This window comes from Cygnus olor, chromosome 2 (assembly GCF_009769625.2).
Source record: "Cygnus olor isolate bCygOlo1 chromosome 2, bCygOlo1.pri.v2, whole genome shotgun sequence".
NCBI classification, from domain to species: domain Eukaryota; kingdom Metazoa; phylum Chordata; class Aves; order Anseriformes; family Anatidae; genus Cygnus; species Cygnus olor.
This window is the reverse complement of record NC_049170.1, coordinates 35875078-35894308: the sequence shown is the minus strand read 5'-3', so window position 1 is coordinate 35894308 and position 19231 is coordinate 35875078. Positions and strand designations below refer to the sequence as shown.

General features: G+C 48.7%; 1 protein-coding gene across 9 annotated transcripts in view; it reads left to right on the top strand.

Moving 5' to 3' along the window:
* HOXA3 (homeobox A3) overlaps positions 1 to 17771 on the top strand; it is a 44220-nt gene extending 26449 nt beyond the window's left edge. For 3 of the 9 annotated variants that reach the window (XM_040546066.1, XM_040546063.1, XM_040546069.1), the window contains 3 exons: positions 2855 to 2938; positions 14069 to 14660; positions 16103 to 17771. In XM_040546066.1, the coding sequence (XP_040402000.1) occupies positions 14186 to 14660; positions 16103 to 16872 (1245 nt within the window). In that variant the 5' untranslated portion in view covers positions 2855 to 2938; positions 14069 to 14185 and the 3' untranslated portion in view covers positions 16873 to 17771. Of the gene's footprint in view, positions 1 to 817; positions 999 to 2854; positions 2939 to 6055; positions 6076 to 6617; positions 6853 to 10882; positions 11193 to 14068; positions 14661 to 16102 lie in introns of those variants that run through there. The other 6 variants (XM_040546064.1, XM_040546071.1, XM_040546067.1 and 3 more) reach the window with 5 other exon arrangements.
* Positions 17772 to 19231: the final 1460 nt, after the last annotated feature.

Here is a 19231-nt window from a genome sequence, read left to right as displayed (position 1 = left end):
GGTGCTGGCCGTCCCACGGACTTGCTCCTCAGTGTTTATAACGGGGAAGGGATGGGGGGAGCCCTCACACAGGCAGAGATCTTGGCAGCCTCGCCATGAATAACACCCCCCCCCCCCTCCCGGGGCCTCCCCCAGCCCCCTGGTCCCTCTCTAGGGCCCGATCCGGGCGGGCCCGGCCCCTTGGCCCCGCCGGAGCCTCTCCAGGGGAGGGTGGGACCCCCCGCGGGGGTGGCCCGGGGCCGTCCCCTCGGGCAAGCCCGGCCCACGCGTGTCCCGACAGGGCCAAGGGCCGGGGCTCCCCGCGTGGGCAGGGGGAGCTCGGCGGCCGCCTTCCCCCGCCCCCCTCTCCGGCCCCGGGCAGCCTTCATGGCTCCGCCCGGGGCAGCACGAAGGCAGGATTGACCCGTGCCTTGGAGGGCAGCCCGGGGGCATGGGGGGGCCGGGGGGATACCGCCCCCGATGCTTCCCCGGGCAGCAGCATCCTGAGCCCCCCCGCATTACTACACCACGCCGCATACAATGAGGCTCTGGCTTCAACTCACTGATGTGTGTGCGTGTGTTGGGGGGGGGGGGGGGAAGTTGCAAGGCTGCCCCATCTCGCTACGGAGCAGGACAAACCCGTATTATTCATGTCCGAGCGCTCTCCCTAGAAACTGAGAAGCTGTCAAAGCCAGCAGAGATTAGGGGACCCAAGTACGAGGATCCCTGCGCTCGCAGATAAAGGTGTTGCGTCTGTTCTGGGGGAGATATTGAAATTTTAATCTTTAGGGTCACGTGACTCATTAAATAATTAATGCAGATAGTCAGGAATGGATCTGTGGCCGTCAGTCCTCACTAGGAGTGATTCTCTCACAAGTGAAACTCAACTCCTTATTACTGGAGTTTGTTTTTCTTTCTTTCTTTCCTTTTTTTTTTTTTTCTTTTTCCCTTTAAAAAATCCCACCTGATTTATCTTGAAAGATTCTAAACTTCTTAAGCAAGCAGTAGGGTCTGTGTTGGTAAGTAGGTAGTGTGTATTTCTAGCTTGATGACTTTAATTGTTTGTGCTTGCTTTGTCTGCTGAGCATTTGCTTAACAAGTTTAATATTTAGAAATGTTAAATCTTTGTTTTAGCTGCCTTGTGGTCACATTACGGCTTTTGGTGATTAAGCGTTACCGAGGCAAACACATTTGATAATGTTCTAATTCACACTGTGGAAGGCTGGGTGCCACAGTGCAGGAGGACCTGCTTTGTTCAATTTTCCTGGCGTTAATAAATCACCGGCTCCTAATGCAGGGCCAAAAAAGCAATGGAAAGGCAGTGAGCATTGTAAAGGAAAAGTCATGGGCGAATTTCTCTATGACTCATTAGTCTGAACGATTTATGTACGAACTTAAAGTGCCGCAATGAATATTAGAGTTTGGGATAACAACAAATTAAAAAAGTCATAGCGTTTGTAAAGTGCTTTATTGCTACTTAGCAATTCTTTCAAGAAGAAGCATAGTTTAAAGGACTGTGGCAGTGTAAAATATGGTGGTGTGACTTAATAGCTCCAAAATAAATAACAGAAAGTCGCTGGCACCGTTTTCAGATACACACTCCATATTTAACACGAGTGGGGCAATCCAGTCACGGCGTGCTTGATCAATGTTTATTGCCGCTTGTAACATGACTATTGATTAGGGATCAAAACGGGTAAGGTATGAGCTGGAGCCTAAAATGCCAGGGGGTTTCCCTCTGCTCCGGAGCTGAGCGGAGAGCAAGGTAGAGCTAAGGATAACCCCAGGCAGCAGCGCCCGGGCTCAGAGATCGCAGATTGAACTTTCCATTTTCTTTTGTGTTTGCCAGTAGATTTTAGCAGTCAGCGCTCTGAAATTTATGAGACGGCAATAAACAGCTTAGTAGGCTATTATTGCATGATTTTATGTAGACTGGAGTTCAACACCAAATTTAAAATTATTAGAGTAATTATGGAACTACTAAATTGCCAAAGCAAAGTATCTGCTCGAAAAGTTCTCCCAAGACAGACTTAATATTTCCAAGGCTCAGATGACATCCTTCCACAAGAACTGTATTATTTAATTATTAGCATTTACATTTACTGACTATTTTAAGATGCGTTAGATGGCTTTTATTAGCGAGAATGAATACAGGGGGTACGTTATTATATCTGACAAATTCATATGTAAACGTGATTCAGTAAGTGGCATCCGAATAATCTGACTATTGTCTTTTTGGATTGTGCAATATGGTTTGTTTTAGGGGAAGAGAGACCGTCCAGTTTTCCACCTCCCTTCAATGGCTTTCAGTGGTTTTTTTTTTTTTTTTTTTTTAAGGAAAGTTTCGGGCCCGATGCTGTTTCAGTGAAGTCAACTGTTAGTCTCTTATTGTGCTTGTGGTGCCAGGATCGGGCCCTGGCTAACTGTTTGAATAAAAGCCCAACCACAATACTCCCCGCATTAGAACTGGAACTCTTTCCGCGTTTTATTCAACAGAGATGAACACCACTAGTTGTGTTTAATGTCTGTTCTTGATTAAATGATCCTAAACAAAGGTTTCCCAGAGGAAAATAAAGCAGACATTCATGTAACAAGAGTTTGGAATGACAATATTTCCAAACACTTGGAGACAGAAGGCATAGCTGTCTACGGGAAAGAGGAAAAAAAAAAAAAAGAAAGAAGGAAAAAAAAAAGCCTCCCGCTTTTATTTCTCAGATAGCAGCGCTCCTCGCCCCGCTTCGCCTCGGACCCGCGCCCTCTCCGGCCGTGCCCGCCCGGCGCCGGGGCTCTCCCGGCGAGCCCGGTGTCGCCTATGAGTGAGCGGCTACCTCCCCCTGCGCTCCCTGTTAAGGCGTTGTTTGTTGCTTGTTTGCAGAGAGCCCGGGCACCCAGGAAAGCCGGTCCGGGCGGGCGGCGGCAGCCGGGAGAGCCTCAGCCCCAGTCTTCGCGGTGGGACGAGGTAAGAGCCCCGGGGGTCGGGGGGCGAGGGAGCCACTGCCTCGTACCTGCGCGCAGGGGAAAGCCCCCCGGAGCCGGGCTTCGGTGTGATAAATATTTAACCCAACCGGGATTTTTCTGGATTGGCTCTATTCATCTTCCGCGGCTGGTGAATGCGCGTGTCCGGGCAGACAAAGAAGCGTGCGGGACCTGAGTGATAGCCGGCCTTATAAAGGGGACAGGAAGGATGCAAAGTCATTGGAAGAGCCAAAGAGGTTGAGAATGCCTTTGTCCCTTCTTAGCTCCTTCTCAAATCAAAGGGCGAGGGAGATAGCGGGAGGCATGGCGGTGCGGGATGGCTCGGCGCTGCTTGCTGCTTCCTGCTCAAGGAGCGGTGCCGCCAGCCCTGCGCGCTTGGCGACGGGAAAAGGTTGAGTTCAGGTGGCGACCCTAGAAAAACCTGCCTTTTGTCTGAGTGCACGCACCAGAATGGACCGCAGATAAGTTTCAGGTATTTGTCCGTCCCGGCCTGCCTCGCCCCGGCCGTGGGGTGGTGGCTGGTGCCTGCCTCCTGGATGCGGTTGTTCCGCTGGCAGGAGGAACGCGATGCTTCTCATAGCGAGCATTTGCTAGAGCCAGCCTCAGAGGAGGGAGGATTACAGAGAATTAGCTTAAATTCCTGCTAGATTTACCTGCTTATTTTTGGACGCTGATGTACAATTAGTATATTTTACTACCTTTTAAAAGCGGCCATAAATTACAGGACTACAAGGGCTCTTTGTGTTGGCTTAATGGGCTGCTTAAATCTTAACTACAAAAAGGCGCTGCAAATGTCTGTTCACGCTTACGTTAGGAAATTAAAAGGGAGAACACGCTACGAAGGAACCTTCCTCCGGTGGCATGCGTCCACGGTATTTCGTGCAGAGATATTTGGGATTCCTTAACTGACCCAGCGCTCCCAGCCTCAGCTGACTCCCAGCAGAACTTCTTCCACGAGGGCAGAGTCGATAGCTCTACTCTTTATCTGCTTCGAAGTGATCAAAGAGCAACTTTATCTCTATCAGACGCACAGATGTAGGTAAACAGTTCTGTATCCCAGCAGATTTCCAGTCTTTCGAGGAAGCAAGGAAATAAATGCTTGTGTCGTATGGTCATTCCCATGTCTTCTCCACATGGGAGTGACACCTTACCTCTTAACAACTGGCATAAACGTAAACATGAAAGACGGCAAAAATCCTAAATCTAATTGTGTTGAAGGTAACTTTAAATAGCATTAGTGCTAAGAGTGGCTATTAATGCCAGAGCTCGCACAAAGGCTTTCGCCTAATGAATGTACGTTATGAACCCAGATCTGTTTGTGGTTACTGAGCTTGGAATTTCAGCTCAGCTCGAAGCCATGTGTATAAAGTGCAGAAAAATCAGAAGCAGACCTACTGATAAACGCCACATTTTTTTTTCCTCCTAGAAACCGTGTTTCAGGTCTCCAAATCATCGAGGTAATAAAACACAATGTTGAATGTCCAGGAACAGGAACAAAGCAATATAGGGGTTGGCGGGGGAAATCTAGCGTCTGCTACTTACAAGATGATTTGAATTCGTATTTGAAAACTCATAATCATGGTACTAGAGCAAAGAAAGCTTTTTCCAAATTCGGCGGAAAGGAATCATTTTCAGCTGCGACCCAGGACAGTGTAAAGTTAGGAAGACTCCCCCTTCAACCCTCCCAAAGCACACCCTGTGTAAGGTATTCACACGTCAAGAAGTTACTTTTCTTAAGAATTAATTAGTTTCCCCGCTACATACACGAAGTTAATTGTTAAACAGTAGTTTTAACATTAACTTGACAATTAATACTAATAAAGATGTTCATAGAAACAGGGGTTCGAAGCCAATAGCCATAGCTAGCGTTAAGGCATTTAAGCTGACTTATGATTGTGATTTATTGCTTTTGTAGTTTCTATTTGCTCAGGACTGCAACTTCTAAAGCCATCTTTCTGCTTTTGACGCAAAGCAGTCAGTAACTTTTTACAACAGACCCAAGAAAGTCTGCCCTGCTTTTTTCAACATCTGCTCCGTTCCCCATTAATTTCGGTTTCATTGTTGCAGAAGAACTTTTCTCTATGTTTCTTTTATGAGATCTCAACGCACTGGTTTTAAAAGAGCCACGAATCTATCTCGTTCAGTAAATATCAGTCTTGGTTCGCGTTTAGTGTGAGGGCAATGGAGTTCAAGTCGTGATGATAGTTGCAGCCTTAGACATGTCGTGTGTGGATAATGTTCTCTCTCTTTCAGAGGTATATAATTTTTATTCCAGTTCTTAGTGAGGGATAATATATGTATATCCTGTCAGGAGCTCACTTGAAAAATTGCAAATTCTTCCTCTGTTGTAATGTCACGCTGACTTTGCTGCACTGTCCACTCATATACACTGTTACTGATGGGTTTAAATTCCAGTGGCCCACTTTTACAGTCCAAGTGAGGGTACGGAAGACATGCCTGTAACTGTAAAAATCACCTTTAAAAAGAAATCGCCTTCCATTCTGTTCAAGGAAGTGCAGGTGAAACACTAAGAGGGGATGTGCAGTTAGCTGAAAGTTTTCTTCGAGCTTATGGGGGATGGTGGAAAGGTTTAGGATAAGGTATATACATCATGATGCAAAATGCTGGACTCACAGAACTCGGTCAGAAACACGTTAAAAGCGTCAACTATCTGATTTTCTTTGACTCTAGCCAGAAAAGTTATGTGAGTTTAGGGTTTCTTTTGTTTGTTTAGCTTATTGTGTCAATAGCAAAAGTTAAACAATCTTGCAGGGAAGATGTAGTGTGTTCGCACACAGGCGAAGCTGGCTCGCGTGGTAGGCTGGCTCGGGGACCGAATAGAGCTTTGCTCTTTTTTTTTTTTTATTATTATTATTTTCCCCCCCTTAGGCAGAGAGCTCCCCCTTCCCATTTTTTTTTCATCGTTAGAAACCTATAATTTTGTGCATCACTCAAACTAGCTGTATAGGAAATGCGTAAGCACAGGTTTAACAGCAAGGTCCCAAAAGGTTTTGCAAAATTCAGAGGCATGCCGGTGAAGGAAGGTGTATTCTTCATAGTGTGTTACAAGGACAAAAATCAACTAGCCTCTTAGAAGAGACTCTTTTTTGCCTTTGTCAGGTAATTATAGGTCTTTTTAGTTTCTACAGGAGCCCTGATGTAGCGTGTGGGAGTTGAGCAAGCCCTGTACAATGGCAGGGTAAAGGCGTCTGGGGGTGGGGGGAGGTTGGTGGTCGTCCCGTGTAGAAGGGGGCTGGAAATAATGGTATTAGGGTTTGGGCTTTCTTCGGGGGGTTGCAGAGGACACGCGACGTGGAGCAGAGTGGCGGGTCTGGGGAACAAATGCCGGTTAATTAGGCTAAGTAGCAAAGTGCAGTGTAATCCCATGTTACGAGAAGAATTCCTCTTACTTTTTAATGGGCTTTGTATAAAGAAATATTGATGTGGGAGGAAAAAGACTCTAACAAATCTCTCCCCCCCACCTTAGTCAGCTACATCTCTTGATTTTTTTTTTCTTCTTCCCTTCCTTAAAACTCTTCTTCAACATACCGGGCTAAGGCTTTAAAAAGCCAAGGCTCGCTCTAAGAAACCCTGTTCCTTCAATGATTCCCTATTTCAAATAAAAGGATTTAAGTTGACGTATGACCACGTGAGCACATAATACAGCGCATTATTGTGGCATTTGGAGTGGAGACCCGGTCTGGCTCCGTCTGCGATTACGCTTTTCCAGTTTCTGTTCAGAGCAAGCACCGCTTTCTATTATTTTTTTTTCCTGCCCCCATCACCGTCCCCGCAAGAGCTGGCCATTTCGCTGACAGCTTTCGTTCCTTATGGAAAGATTATTGTCGAGCGGAGAGGACGAAATGCTTCGTTAGAAAGGATGGATTTTATTTTAAGGTATTTCCGTTGATTGTTCATTTATGTGGTGAGTTATTGCTCTTCGAGGCAAAGGTCAGTAGAAAAGGCTGAAGCGAGTGCGTGTGTGTGCGTGCGTGTGTGTGCACCCGGAGCCAGGCTGCTTCCCCCTTTGTTTCAATTTGCTGCGGTAAATATTCAACTCTCCCCTCGCAGCGAGCGGAGCAGGGAGAGTTTGCTTCTTTATTTATTTTTCTCCATAGAGATCCCACACGGCTGTTGATGGCCAGCTGCCTCCGCTCCAGCCCCTCGATTGCCATGTTATCGTTATTTATGATCGGCTAGAGATGGGAAAGCCTCTCGTATTGTTTTGTTTTCTTGCCGGGATCCTTCTTTTTTTTTTTTTTTTTTTTTTTTTTTTTTAATTTTAATTTTTAATTTTGATGTTTGTATGTTTATTTCTGGATGTATTTGGGGAGGTCGGGGAGGACGGCGCGGGAGGGATGCTCCTCGGCTTGGGTCGTGCTCGAGTGTGGGGCGGTTGTTGTTTTATGTGTGTTTGTTCGGCCGCTGCCGCTCTGGAAATCGATGAGTATGCAATTGTGCTGCCATTTTATTTATGATGCTTTAGTGGTACTTTGTTTACCGGGAGTGGAGGGCTCAGCTCTGTGGCTTCCCCTTTCCAAATGAGCCAGGGGCTCCTCTTTATTTCTCCTCGGTGAGAAGGAGCTTCACCAAGAGCCAGCCATGGCTACTAACAATAAATCAGCCTTGGAAATGTGGTGTTGATTTTTTTTTCCCCTCTGAACGGGGATCTGGAAAGCGAGAATAATAGGGATAGCAGTGGAAATTATCTTCTAGGATAACATATACTAGTCCTAAATTCATATCCGTACTGTCTTTTACATAAATATATACATATCCGTATGTATAAATATTTGAGTATATGCAAGTATGTATAAATATGTCTATGTAATTACATTATAAGGAATGCACTTAAAATGACGAGAATTGAAGAATTACGTGGTTATCCAAGGAGGGCAAAATGTTACAAAAAAAAAGACATTTCCCCGGTGGGTCCCGGCTTTGGGAAAGGTCATAGCGCCGAGGCTTTCTTTCCTCCAGTTTGGTCAGCGCCTATTTCTGCTGTACCATTTTGTCCCCAGTTACCGGGTGCTGGCAATTACTCTTCTAAGGGGTCAGGGAGGGAGAGAGGCAGAAAAGAGAAGGATGAGAAACAAAACCCACTGAAAACAAACCAAAAAAATGGGTATTTCCCCTTGAACCTATTCGTGGCTATTGTGCAGGGACCCCCAGGGCCGAGATGCTAGCGCTGATTTCTCGCTTTCTTGCTCCTTAAGCCGCTCTCAGGACAGAACTGACCCAAATAAATGCTATTTCCCCTTCAGACCATCCTGAAGCACGTTGTCCTTTATCAGACACAGAGTCTCTCTTATGCCAGGGAAGGAGAGCTGCTTTGCTCTTTTAGCATGTCTAAAAGCCGAGGTTGGCTTTGCCATGTTTTGAAATGGGCCAAAACGCGCCTCAAAAATAAAGTGTAAGCTTTAATTGCAGCTCAATTACTTGGCAGCGTTTCCTCTGATTTATGAGCCAGTTCGGATGCATATTGACCCAGTTAAAACACTCATAAATAATACAGTCCTGGTCTGGAGCGAAAGAAAGAGGGTAGAGTTTTGTAGGAGCGGGGCATTTCGGCGGCTTGTGTAAATAACCTCAGACTGCTGAGCAAATAGCGAAGTGTCCATTGCGATTCTTTGCTGGTAGAGAACATAAACAATAATCGCGATTAACCACGTCTGCTTGGACTGTCCGATAGCCCAGTCCTTCTACTATCTCCTGCTAACTCCCTAACGACTCGCAGAGACGCCGCTTCCAGAATCTGTCCCGTTCTCCTGCAGCCTTGCCCTTTCATCCCTAAAAGCCTTCCCCATATCAACCTTGAATTATAGCGCTGACCGCTCGTCGGAGCATCCCAGGATAAAGCGCTTTCCGGGCATTATTTTATTTGGAAACTAAGAACAACTCCACGAAGGCGGACAGTCCTGAAAACGAGACTTTTTGGAAGAAAATGCGGCTCGTTCCCGAGTCAAGAATCAGCCCCAAAGGCTCCCTGTCCCTCCCCGAGCAGAGCCCTATCGCTCCCTGCGGAATGTGGCAGAAAGAAAATATTCGGCCTCTGAGAGGGAAAGGCAGATAAAAGCAGCGGGAATCTGTGCGTTGGGACACTTATCCCTCCATCATAAGGCACATAAAAAAGAAATCATCTTCTCGTGTTTAAAATGACCTCTTTGGGGAGAGAGGGGGCGTGGGGAAACGGGACTAAGAGGCAAATACTCTTTGCAGGCAGTGAGACGAAGGGAGGAAATACTTCAGTATTGCGAGGAACCACTTCGGTTCTTACAATTAAAGTCCCTTGCAAATCCCTCCAGTTTTAAAAAGCCCCCCTCCCCCTCCCCGTCCCCGCTCTTAAATACAGACATGCAGCCCGAATAGCCAGCTCCGACGGTTCAGTGCACTCCTAGGAAAAGATGGCACAAGCTTTCGGCAGCGCTCCCCAAACCGGCCCGGTCCCCGGCGTCCCCAGGTTTCTGCAGTCCTCGGTTCCCCCTTGGCCAAATTTCTCCTCTTTATCCCGGAGGGTTCCGTCGGGGCTCAGCGGTGCCTCTGGCTTTTTGGTCGGCAAACAGGGCGAATGGCGGCTCAGCAGTTTCAGAAGAAAGTGTGGGGTTGATTATTGACTAAAAAGACTTCTCTTCCGATGCAACATTCAAGGGGTTGTTTGAAGCAAAATGCATACGCGGGATTTTTGCCTCTCCTCTCCTCCTACGCTGCCCGCTTCCCCTTTCATGTGGTGCCTTCTCACTTATGCCATAAGGAGCAAGTGTTTTCTGTTTTAGTGCTCTGTTTACAGCTTTGGTGCATGAAGTCATAAATCTTGCATAGCCATAAATGACAAAAACCATTGGTATGCGTAAGAGGCCACCCCAGCCTTATAGTGCTTTTTATTTCTCGCTTCCCCCTCGCTTTGTTTGTGCTTTAAGATGACGCCGGGCTCCCTCGTGCTTTTAACGGACAAGTTTTATTTTTAATGCCTTCATTAACCAAGTAACGTCAAATTTACATCTAGGCACTCTGCGGAGCCCCCTCTTAGGACGCGGAGCCCACAGCCCCTCATGCCTGGGGGGCAGCGGCTTCCAATTGCTTGAATTTCCCGTGCGAGCGCCCGGCTTGCGCCCTCGCTCCCGGGTTTCTCTTCTAGGGAAAAAGGGGGGGACTCCGCCCCCCGCAGCTTGGGGTGCTGGAAAAATAAAGGCGAGCGCCTTTCCCGGAGCTGCCGTGGAGCGGGAGGTGAGGGAGGGCTCCCACAGGCCCCCCCCGGGGGGCTGCGGGCACCCCGGGCCGGCTGTGCAGCACATGTGGGTGGGTGGGAGCGCCTCTGCGCCCGTCCCGGGCAATGGGGAGATTTGGGGGGGCGAGGGGGGTGTCCGGGAGTCCATCTGTGTGTGTGCGCGCTCACGCATGCATGAGTTAATAATTAGTAACTCTAATGATTTCCAGCGTGGCTCTGGAAACATTGCCCAGAGCGGGGCTCCTGGTGGGCTTTGCTTGGCTCCCCGGACCCGGCTCTCCGGGCCGCTCCCCTCCCGGGCTTTGCGGGGCTCCCGGCGGCGGGGCTATTCCGCGGCCGCCCCCAAACCCCACTCGTAAGAGGGACAAAACAAACAACCTCGCCACAGCAACCCCGGAGGCTGGTGAGAGCGACCCTTTGTGAGCGCCGTTTGTCTTCATTAGCATAATTTTCCTGGACTTCGGTGACGCCCGGGTGCTGGGGGGGGCCGCACTCCTTCACTGCCACACTCCTCCGCTCCTTCCCCCAGCCCCCAGGCTTCCCCAGGCGGCTGCCTTTCTTTCTTCCTTCCTTCTGTTTTTTTTTTTTTAATTTGTCCTTTTTTTTTTTCACTGCTCCCCCCCCCCCCCCTTTTTCTTTTCCTCTCTCTCCTTCCCATCCCCGCCAGGCGCGGGGAGCAGCCCTGGGAAACGTCCCCGTCCTCCGGTGTCCCTTACTGGGGGAGCCCGGGGACGGGCTGGGACAGGGTGGGCAGCGTGGAGCGGGAGGGGGACGGGGGAGGCGGGTGCCCGGAGCAGCCGTCCCCATCCCTTGCGGGGCAGGGCTCGCCCCTCCCGGCCGGGTGCGGAGGAGCTGAGCCGGTGCCCATCCCGCAGCCGCAGGGACTTGGCTGGGGCAACTAGTCCTTGCTCTCCCTGGGCTGTGTCGCCGAGCTTCCAAAAAAAAAAAAAAAAAAAAAAAGAGAGAGAGAGAGAGAGCATGCTGGCTTCCGCCTCAGTCGTCAGAAGTTAAGGTAAGCAGGCCACAAATACGCTGCTATCAGTCGTGAATGGCGGAGTTTATGTCCCAGTGATTTATGACCGTAGACTTAAATGTCGGTTCAAGAAGAGTTCACAAGCTGGGGCTTCCTTCCAGGCAGTGACTGATACCCTTACACTTCGTGTTCAGGCAGCTCTCTCTCCTCTCCCCCCAACCCCCCCACCTTCTCTCAACTTTGTCTTTATCTTTCAGGAAATCTTTCGGGGGGGCTGCCTGTTTTTTTTCGTCCTGGAGTCAGAGTTTGGGGCTCGGCTGGGAGTTACAGGGAAAAGATGTGGTGGTTTTAGGGACGGGCAAGGGGGAGGAAGGAGAGGGTAGGGGAGAGCTGAACTGAGGAGCGGGGGAGACAGGGGGGACATGCCTCCCCCAGGCAGCTTTCATCTGCTGTCTCCGGTCTGTCTGGCGGGGGGAGAGGTTGGTGAAGGGCAGAGAGGTGTATTGCGCAAATGGAGATGGAGCCGCTGAAACGGGCACTGGAAAATTTGGGGGCCCAGCTGTGTTGGCGAGAGCTGGCCTTTTGTCTTTGATGGGGGAGAGGAGAGCTCTTCCCATCCCAGGCACCAGTTTGGGTGGCAAACTTTCTCTCCCCCTCCTCTCCCGCTAGGGCGCTGTTATTATCGTGATCCCTGGCACTATAAATCCCGCTAGTGCTCTTTTCGCGAGTAATGGCCGTGCGCTCCTCAGGTTACCCCGCTCCTTTATAACTTTGTAGGAAGTGATTAACTTTCGCAGCCAAAGGCGGGTGCTGATTTTCCTTTCCTGGCAGAGGGCCGAAGATTCACTAGCATTTTGCCTCCGAAGGGGAGCTGCCCATTGTTCGCGCTCTGGGCGCGCAGCTCTCCGCGGCGCTCAGCCCCCGGCGCGGTGCGGGGCTCGCCCCAACTTGGAGAGCCCAGGGAAGGGCGAAATATTTGATGTCGCGACCGTACAAGGCGGGTGCCTTTTCTAAAAAATCACTGCTGGCTCTTCATTCTCCTCTGGCAGCGGTGCTCATTTTTTTTTTTTTTTTTTTTTTTCCGGAAGCAAAGGAATTGAGAAAAATCACAGCAGGCCCAGAAGATATCATTAGGAAAGGGAGGCGAGGAGCTGGAAATTGTGTGCGTGCCTCAGATCTCCATCGGCTTATTAGCTTAATAACATCCAGAGAGCTTGCTTAGTGCAATAATAGGGCAGCCGCCCTGCTGTAGGTGTGCTACCTTAATTTTGTTGTGTTATAACAAAGGGAATACTGTTTTCTAAGAACTTGTATAACTTGAAAGGCTTAGAATGAGATCGTTTGGTGCAAGTGTTGTGTAAGCCTTTTCGCCCCTAAGCATTTGTCGTCGTTAGATGTTTTGGGGGAAAATATCCAGCTGCTTAAATGCAGGAGAAGTGGCAAAAGAAATGAGGACTGATGTGACTCCCGAAAAGACGGAGTTGTTTGTCAACAAGGGGATAGGGGGACGGTGAGCAACACATTTAATTTCTGAGAACAATGTGTGTGCATGTGGAAAGAGCTGCTAGATCCAAAATTGCGCACAGGTCTCCACTCTCATTAGTGCGGGCAATTCTTTAGCTGGTTATTTTCAGGCAGGTAAGCAGTAGAATTTAATTTGAAGAATAACAGAGAGAACAGAAGGACTGGGGGGAAAAGAGAGGGAGGAGAAAGGGATTCGCCCGGGCAGGAGAAGCATTCTCTGGGTTTGTGTCCACCCTCTCCCCAGCCAAGTGACCCTCATACATCAAATTACATAGCAGTTTCCAAGACAGAACCTATTATCGCTAAGTTGGAAGGAAAGTTCAAGCCGTGGTCATGGAGATGAACGCTGGTTTTTCAGGTTCCTGGTGTGTGTGTTTTTTTTGTTGTTGTTTTTTTTTTTTCCCAATCCATCATGTTTTAACAGGTAGAATCTGGCTGATTCCACGAAAAGTTAGTGTCTTGAAAATAACAACGACAACAACAACAAAATAACAAAAAAAACGAACCAACAACCTCCAAAGCACCTAACTTGCCCCTGCTGGCCTTGCTGAAGGGGCTTCACGTGGAGCCGGGTCCAGCTAAGGCTCCAGAGCCTTTCGCGGGTGGGAGCGGGCGTGGGGGCCGTGGGGGCAGGGCCGGGGGCTCTGGCCGCGCTCCGGGGCCGTGCGGGAGCCGCTGCAGGGCGGGTGCGGGGGCTCGCCCGGGCAGGAACCGCTGCTGCCAGGGTGCTTGACCTGGGCGGCTGGAGGTGGTGTGCAAGCACGGAGGGGAGAAGGCGCTGGCTTTGTTTATTTTCCTATCGAGCGTTTCATAGACAAGCCAAAATCCGTCACTCGGGATCAACGTGTGTAAATATTTCTGGCTAGAAAACCTTTCCACCCCGCTCCTGCCCCCTGCCACACGTAGACAGGAACAATTTCATGTATTTCTTTGAAGTTGGATGGAGAGCCGTAACCTGGAGAGAAGGGCTAAAAATAAAACGATGCCGGTTACAGGAGAGGGTTTGATCCTGGAGCTGGAATAAAGGCATAGCCCAACCCCTTCGCATTAGCGATTCCTCGATCACCCTTATCTCAGAGACTGGTATTAAAACAGCCTCACGGTGATAAACGATCAACCCCTTTGCTGTGTGGTGCCCCACTCTGTTTCTTAGGAAGAAAGAAAGGAAAAAACCCTAGAAAGCCACTATCCCGGTGCAGCAAAGCACATATTTGTAGCTGCCAGTAAATCCAGGCAACTTTTATATCGAAATGCTCTGCGCCTGAGGCCAAGTCATGCTGCTAAATATTGCTGACCACTTTTTCTTTTATGGCTTTCATGTCACTTAGCTATTGAAAGTAAGATGGATTTGTACCATTTCTTCACCCTGCTCTGCTCTCCCCACACCCCAGGTCTGCCCGGAGAGGCCATTGGAGGAAGAGTGCCACGTGACAGAGGGGTGCCAATGTTATTCTCCAAGGGTGTCAAGACCCTGTCAGTTTGCGAAATAAATATTGGGAAACAACGAAATGCAAAAAGCGACCTACTACGACAGCTCTGCAATCTATGGTGCCTATCCCTACCAAGGAGCAAATGGTTTCACTTATAATGCGAGTCAGCAGCAATATCCTCCGTCTTCGTCACTTGTGGAAACTGAGTACCACCGCCCCGCGTGCTCCCTCCAGTCCCCCGGCAGCTCCGTGTCCCACCACAAGGCCAATGACATCAGTGAGAGTTGCATGAGGACCCTCCCCAGCCAGCCTCTCCAGCCCCCTAGCCTCGCGGACCCGCAGGCCCCACCGCAGCCACCTCCGGCCCAGCAGGCGCAGCCTCCTCCACCTCCGTCCTCCGCCTCACCATCTCAAAATGCCAGCAGCAACACTGCCCCGGCCAACCCCACCAAGAGCCCGGCTCTTAACTCGCCCACCATGTCCAAACAGATATTCCCATGGATGAAAGAGTCTCGGCAAAACACAAAGCAGAAAAACAGCAGTTCCAGTTCAGGTATGAAACACGCTCCCCCTCTCCCTGGGTGCCCCTGGGCTGGCCACGTGTTCTGCGGGGAGGAGGGCAGCCCTGGCCACCTTCACTTCGGGGAGGGAAGGGAGGGGGCTTTTTTTTCCTCTCTGAGCTGACCCCCTTGAGCTTTTGGAGAGGAGCTCCTGCTGCTTGCAGCGGGAGCTCAGTGAGTGATCACCCCCCTGGGAAACTTTCCCAGACTTGCAGGATGGATCCGAAGTGATCCGATTTCCTTGTGGCTCAAGTACTTGTGCCCTCCTGCGTCTATCACATTTCGTAGGTAATCCCCACTCCAGTAAATCATGTCAGTGTGGAGCAGCCCAGGCCTTAAGCCAGAGGCCCGTCCCAAGTACTTTGTTGGCACAGTGCTGCTAGATTAATAAGACAGTGACCTATCTGCTGAAGTGTAACACAAATAAAATAGCTCATAATCATGTGCAGTCAGGATCAATGCCCTGCACGCAGTCAGAACCTCTTCTTATTTTAACAAGCTGATTGGCAAAGTTACAAGCCTGGTAAACAAAAATCTTCTGGAGTGCCGTAACTTAAGCCCATAAAATATTATTTGAGGGATGGAAGTATATATTAACACTTTTATTACTCAAGGAAACCCAAATCGATAACACCAGTGCTAGCTCCAATGCCCAGGAGTTGTGTTTATATTAACCTCTTCCTCTTTTTCTCTTAAACGTGTCTTGGAAATAGAGTCCAAAACTTTAGTGAATGTCTTCTCCAGTGTGCTTTTTAGAGCTCTGGTAATACTGCTGTTTACAGTCTTCCATATCACGTATTTATTTTATAAAAAAGCAATAACATTTAAATATGTCTGTACGCCTTTATGCAAGCATAGCCACCGTATGTTCTTATGTGCATTATACTTCCCGATTACTACCATATGTTTATGCTAGATGTCCTAGAAACAGTATACTGTCAGTTTTATATGTTATAACTTTATATGTGGATACCTGACCTGCAAACTTCTGTAGCTGATGTGTATACATCAGGGTTTTCAGCAAAAAGAGAGCTGCAGATCTTCACAGTAGTGAAGAAGACAGGTAGTTCTTGAAGAGCTGCTTGAGCCTGGTACGTAAGCAAAGCCATAGATTCACCTTCTGAGTTTCTAAAACTTTCAGCTTTATTTCCCTGAACCTTTCTTATTCCTTTATGCAATGTTCAAGGTATGTTGCATGCTGTCATTCTTACAGGGAGCAAGGATAGCCATATAATGATGCTAATGAGGTGAAGAAAATCTACTGAGGCTTGTAGCTTGGCATGACTGAGCTCATGCCAGGGCAAGTACTCATCACACATGTGGGCATCTCATGGCCAAGAGCTGGACCATGCAGGTGCTGGTGTTGTAGGGTGCTGTCTGTGGTTATTGTGTCCAGGTTCACCATCTGATTGTGTTCTTTGTGTGATTTACTTAGGTGAGAGTTGTGCTGGTGATAAAAGCCCTCCAGGGCAAGCCTCCTCTAAGCGAGCCCGTACAGCTTACACAAGTGCCCAGCTGGTAGAACTGGAAAAGGAGTTCCACTTCAATAGATACCTTTGCAGGCCACGAAGGGTAGAGATGGCCAATTTGCTCAATCTCACAGAAAGACAGATCAAAATCTGGTTTCAGAACCGCAGGATGAAATACAAAAAGGATCAAAAGGGCAAGGGCATGATGACCTCTTCAGGAGGACAGTCCCCAAGCAGAAGCCCTGTCCCTCCAGCCGCAGGGGGATATCTAAACTCTATGCATTCTTTAGTAAACAGTGTCCCCTACGAGCCCCAGTCGCCTCCGCCATTTAACAAGCCTCATCAAAACACCTATGGCATCCCTGCATCATATACCGCTCCTCTTAATAATTGCCCACCTCCTCAAAAGAGATACACGGGGACAGCAGCTGTGACACCTGAATACGATACTCATCCTCTTCAAGGCAACGGTTATGGGAATCCACATATACAGGGAAGCCCCGTCTATGTAGGGGGCAACTACGTGGAGACCATGACCAATTCTGGGCCTTCCATCTTTGGTCTAACTCATCTCCCTCATCCTCCCTCTGCCAACATGGACTACAGCGGGGCTGGGCCAATGGGCAACAATCACCACCACGGACCTTGCGATCCGCACCCGACATACACAGACCTTACCGCTCACCATCCTTCTCAGGGAAGAATTCAGGAAGCGCCCAAACTCACCCATCTGTAAGAGACAGGAGTCACTAAGTGGAACACGAAGCCCCCAACTTTTTAGAAGTACTCACACCTTCCTCTCTCTCTTCTCATCGCCATGTGCCCTCCCCTCTCTTTCTTCTTTCTTTTGTTCGTTTTAGTTTGTTTTGTTTCCTTTGGTAAGAGCGTTTTCTAGTTTATGTGACGTAGCAATATTTGTTGCTTGAATTGCTCTATAGTTTCACTAGTGGATATTTATCTTCTTGAACTGTAGCCTTGTGTCTCACTTTGGGAGTATACATAGGCTTTATACTTTACCTTCTACACTTTTATCAAAACAGGGTATATGAACAAATTTTCTATAAAAGGAATTCTTAAATGTGAATTTGTTCGTACATGATTGATCCCACGGGGAAGCAATTTTTTTATTGCACTTCTTTTAAATAGCGAGAAAGACATCAAAAGCGCTTGGACAGGGACTCCCTGGACAATTATTAATACGTGTAAGTCTTTCAATGTGTGTATGCTGGTGAACATTCAGATTTATTTATATATTTTTTTTTTGCAAACATTGAATAATCTAAGTGTTTAAAATTTTATTTATCCCCATTTGTTCATATTATATATATATAAAAAATCTGTACCCTGAATATTCAGGAGGTATTTACCTGGCCATACGTTAGATGGCATATCGGCACGCGTAGGAAATACCATTTGAAAGGAAACTATAACTCCTTTATTCAAAATGATGATAACGATGATGATGACGATGCAATAAAATCTGGGAAAAAAAAATAAAAGATCACAGTTTGAATAATTTATGCTTGTAACATCCAGCTAGGTGGAAAGCGTGTAAAGCTGAAAAGGCTAGATTTGTTTTGAAAGTTATACATTCCTTGCTGCTCACGTTCTGAAAAAAAAATAAAGTTTTTATTCTGAATAATAAAGAGTTAAGAACATGTTATTTGCAGTGGAAGGGCAGGGAGAGCCCTTCATGACGTGGGGAGCCGGTAACTCATCTGGAAGCTCACACGAGGACCGGCTCTCCCCCCCAGAACGGCTCCGTAGCGCCTTTTCAGCGTTGTAGAGATAGAGAGAGGGATGGTGGATTTTTTCCTTTTTTTTTTTTTCTTCATTTTTTTCATTTTTTTTTTTTCACATCGGGGTTTCACAGCCGCCAGCGGCTGCATCCTCCCCCCCGCGCCCCTCCGCGGCCCAGCTGGGGGGACGGGGCGTGGGTGCGCGCACGCGTGGGTGTGCACGCGCGTGTGCGCGGGGGCGAGCCCACGGGCACGGAGGCCGGGAGAGAGCCGGGCGAGGGCACGGAGGGGCCGCTTCATGCCCGGGCTCCCTGCGGGGGGAAGGAAGGAGGGGAGCCGGGCTGCGGCCGAGCCCCGCCGGCTCTGGGCGGCGGGGGTGCCTGAGCCTCCCCAGGCAAACCCCAAACGCAGTTGGGGGGGGGGGCCGCTGGCGGGCGCAGCTGCCTCTGGATGCCTCTCTCCTCCCACCCGTCTTCCCCACCCTGCCGTTTTTCTCCTTTTCCTAAAGAGAGCAGCTTTTCTTTTCTCTTTTTTTTTTAATTTTTTTTTCCTTTTAAATTTTTGATTAGATGCTGGGGTCCTTCCCCTTCTCCCCAGCCTCCTCCCCTCCCTGCTGCAGCCTGAAGCAGTGGGGGAGGGGCGCCCCGCTCTCCCTGCCCCCCCCCCTCCATCCTTGCCCCCCCGCGGGGGTGTGCGTGTGTGTGTGCCTGTGTTAGGGGGTGTGTGTGGGGTGCACACCGGGCTGCGGGAGGGCCACCGGCCCCAAACGGGCACCCGCGGGGGTCTCCGGGCCGAATCGGTCCGAGGGGGATGGCAGGGACTGGAAAAGTGGGTTTAAATCCCATCTTTCTTCCTTTTCAGGCCGAATGTCCGTAATTTTTAGATCGAAACTTGAAAGATAAATCAAAAGGGACCTTAATAGACTAGGTAAAATATACCTGTGCACGTTTATAAAGACATATTCCTATGCTGTGTAGATAACAACGCACGCTGTTTACCATCTGTATCTTCCAGAGCACAGAAAAAATGTCGCCATTTTGGTCTCATGCTGAAATATTATTAATCTTTGGGCTTTATCTTGTTCTCAGAGCCATCCTTGCCTGATGCTGAAACATTGCCATGCATCCACGAAGCTATATAGAGCTTTTCTGCATAAATAGATAAAGCATGCTCAGTCAAAGAAAGGGATTGTAAATATATTTATACCGTGCGGTTTATTACATAGGGAGATATGTAACCATGGAAGGAAGGCTTATTTAGTCTGATATTTTTTCATTGAAACCTGGTTATTACCCGATACAGACCAACGACTGATGATTATTTTGTAGGAGAAATTATTATTATTTTTTTTTGCCA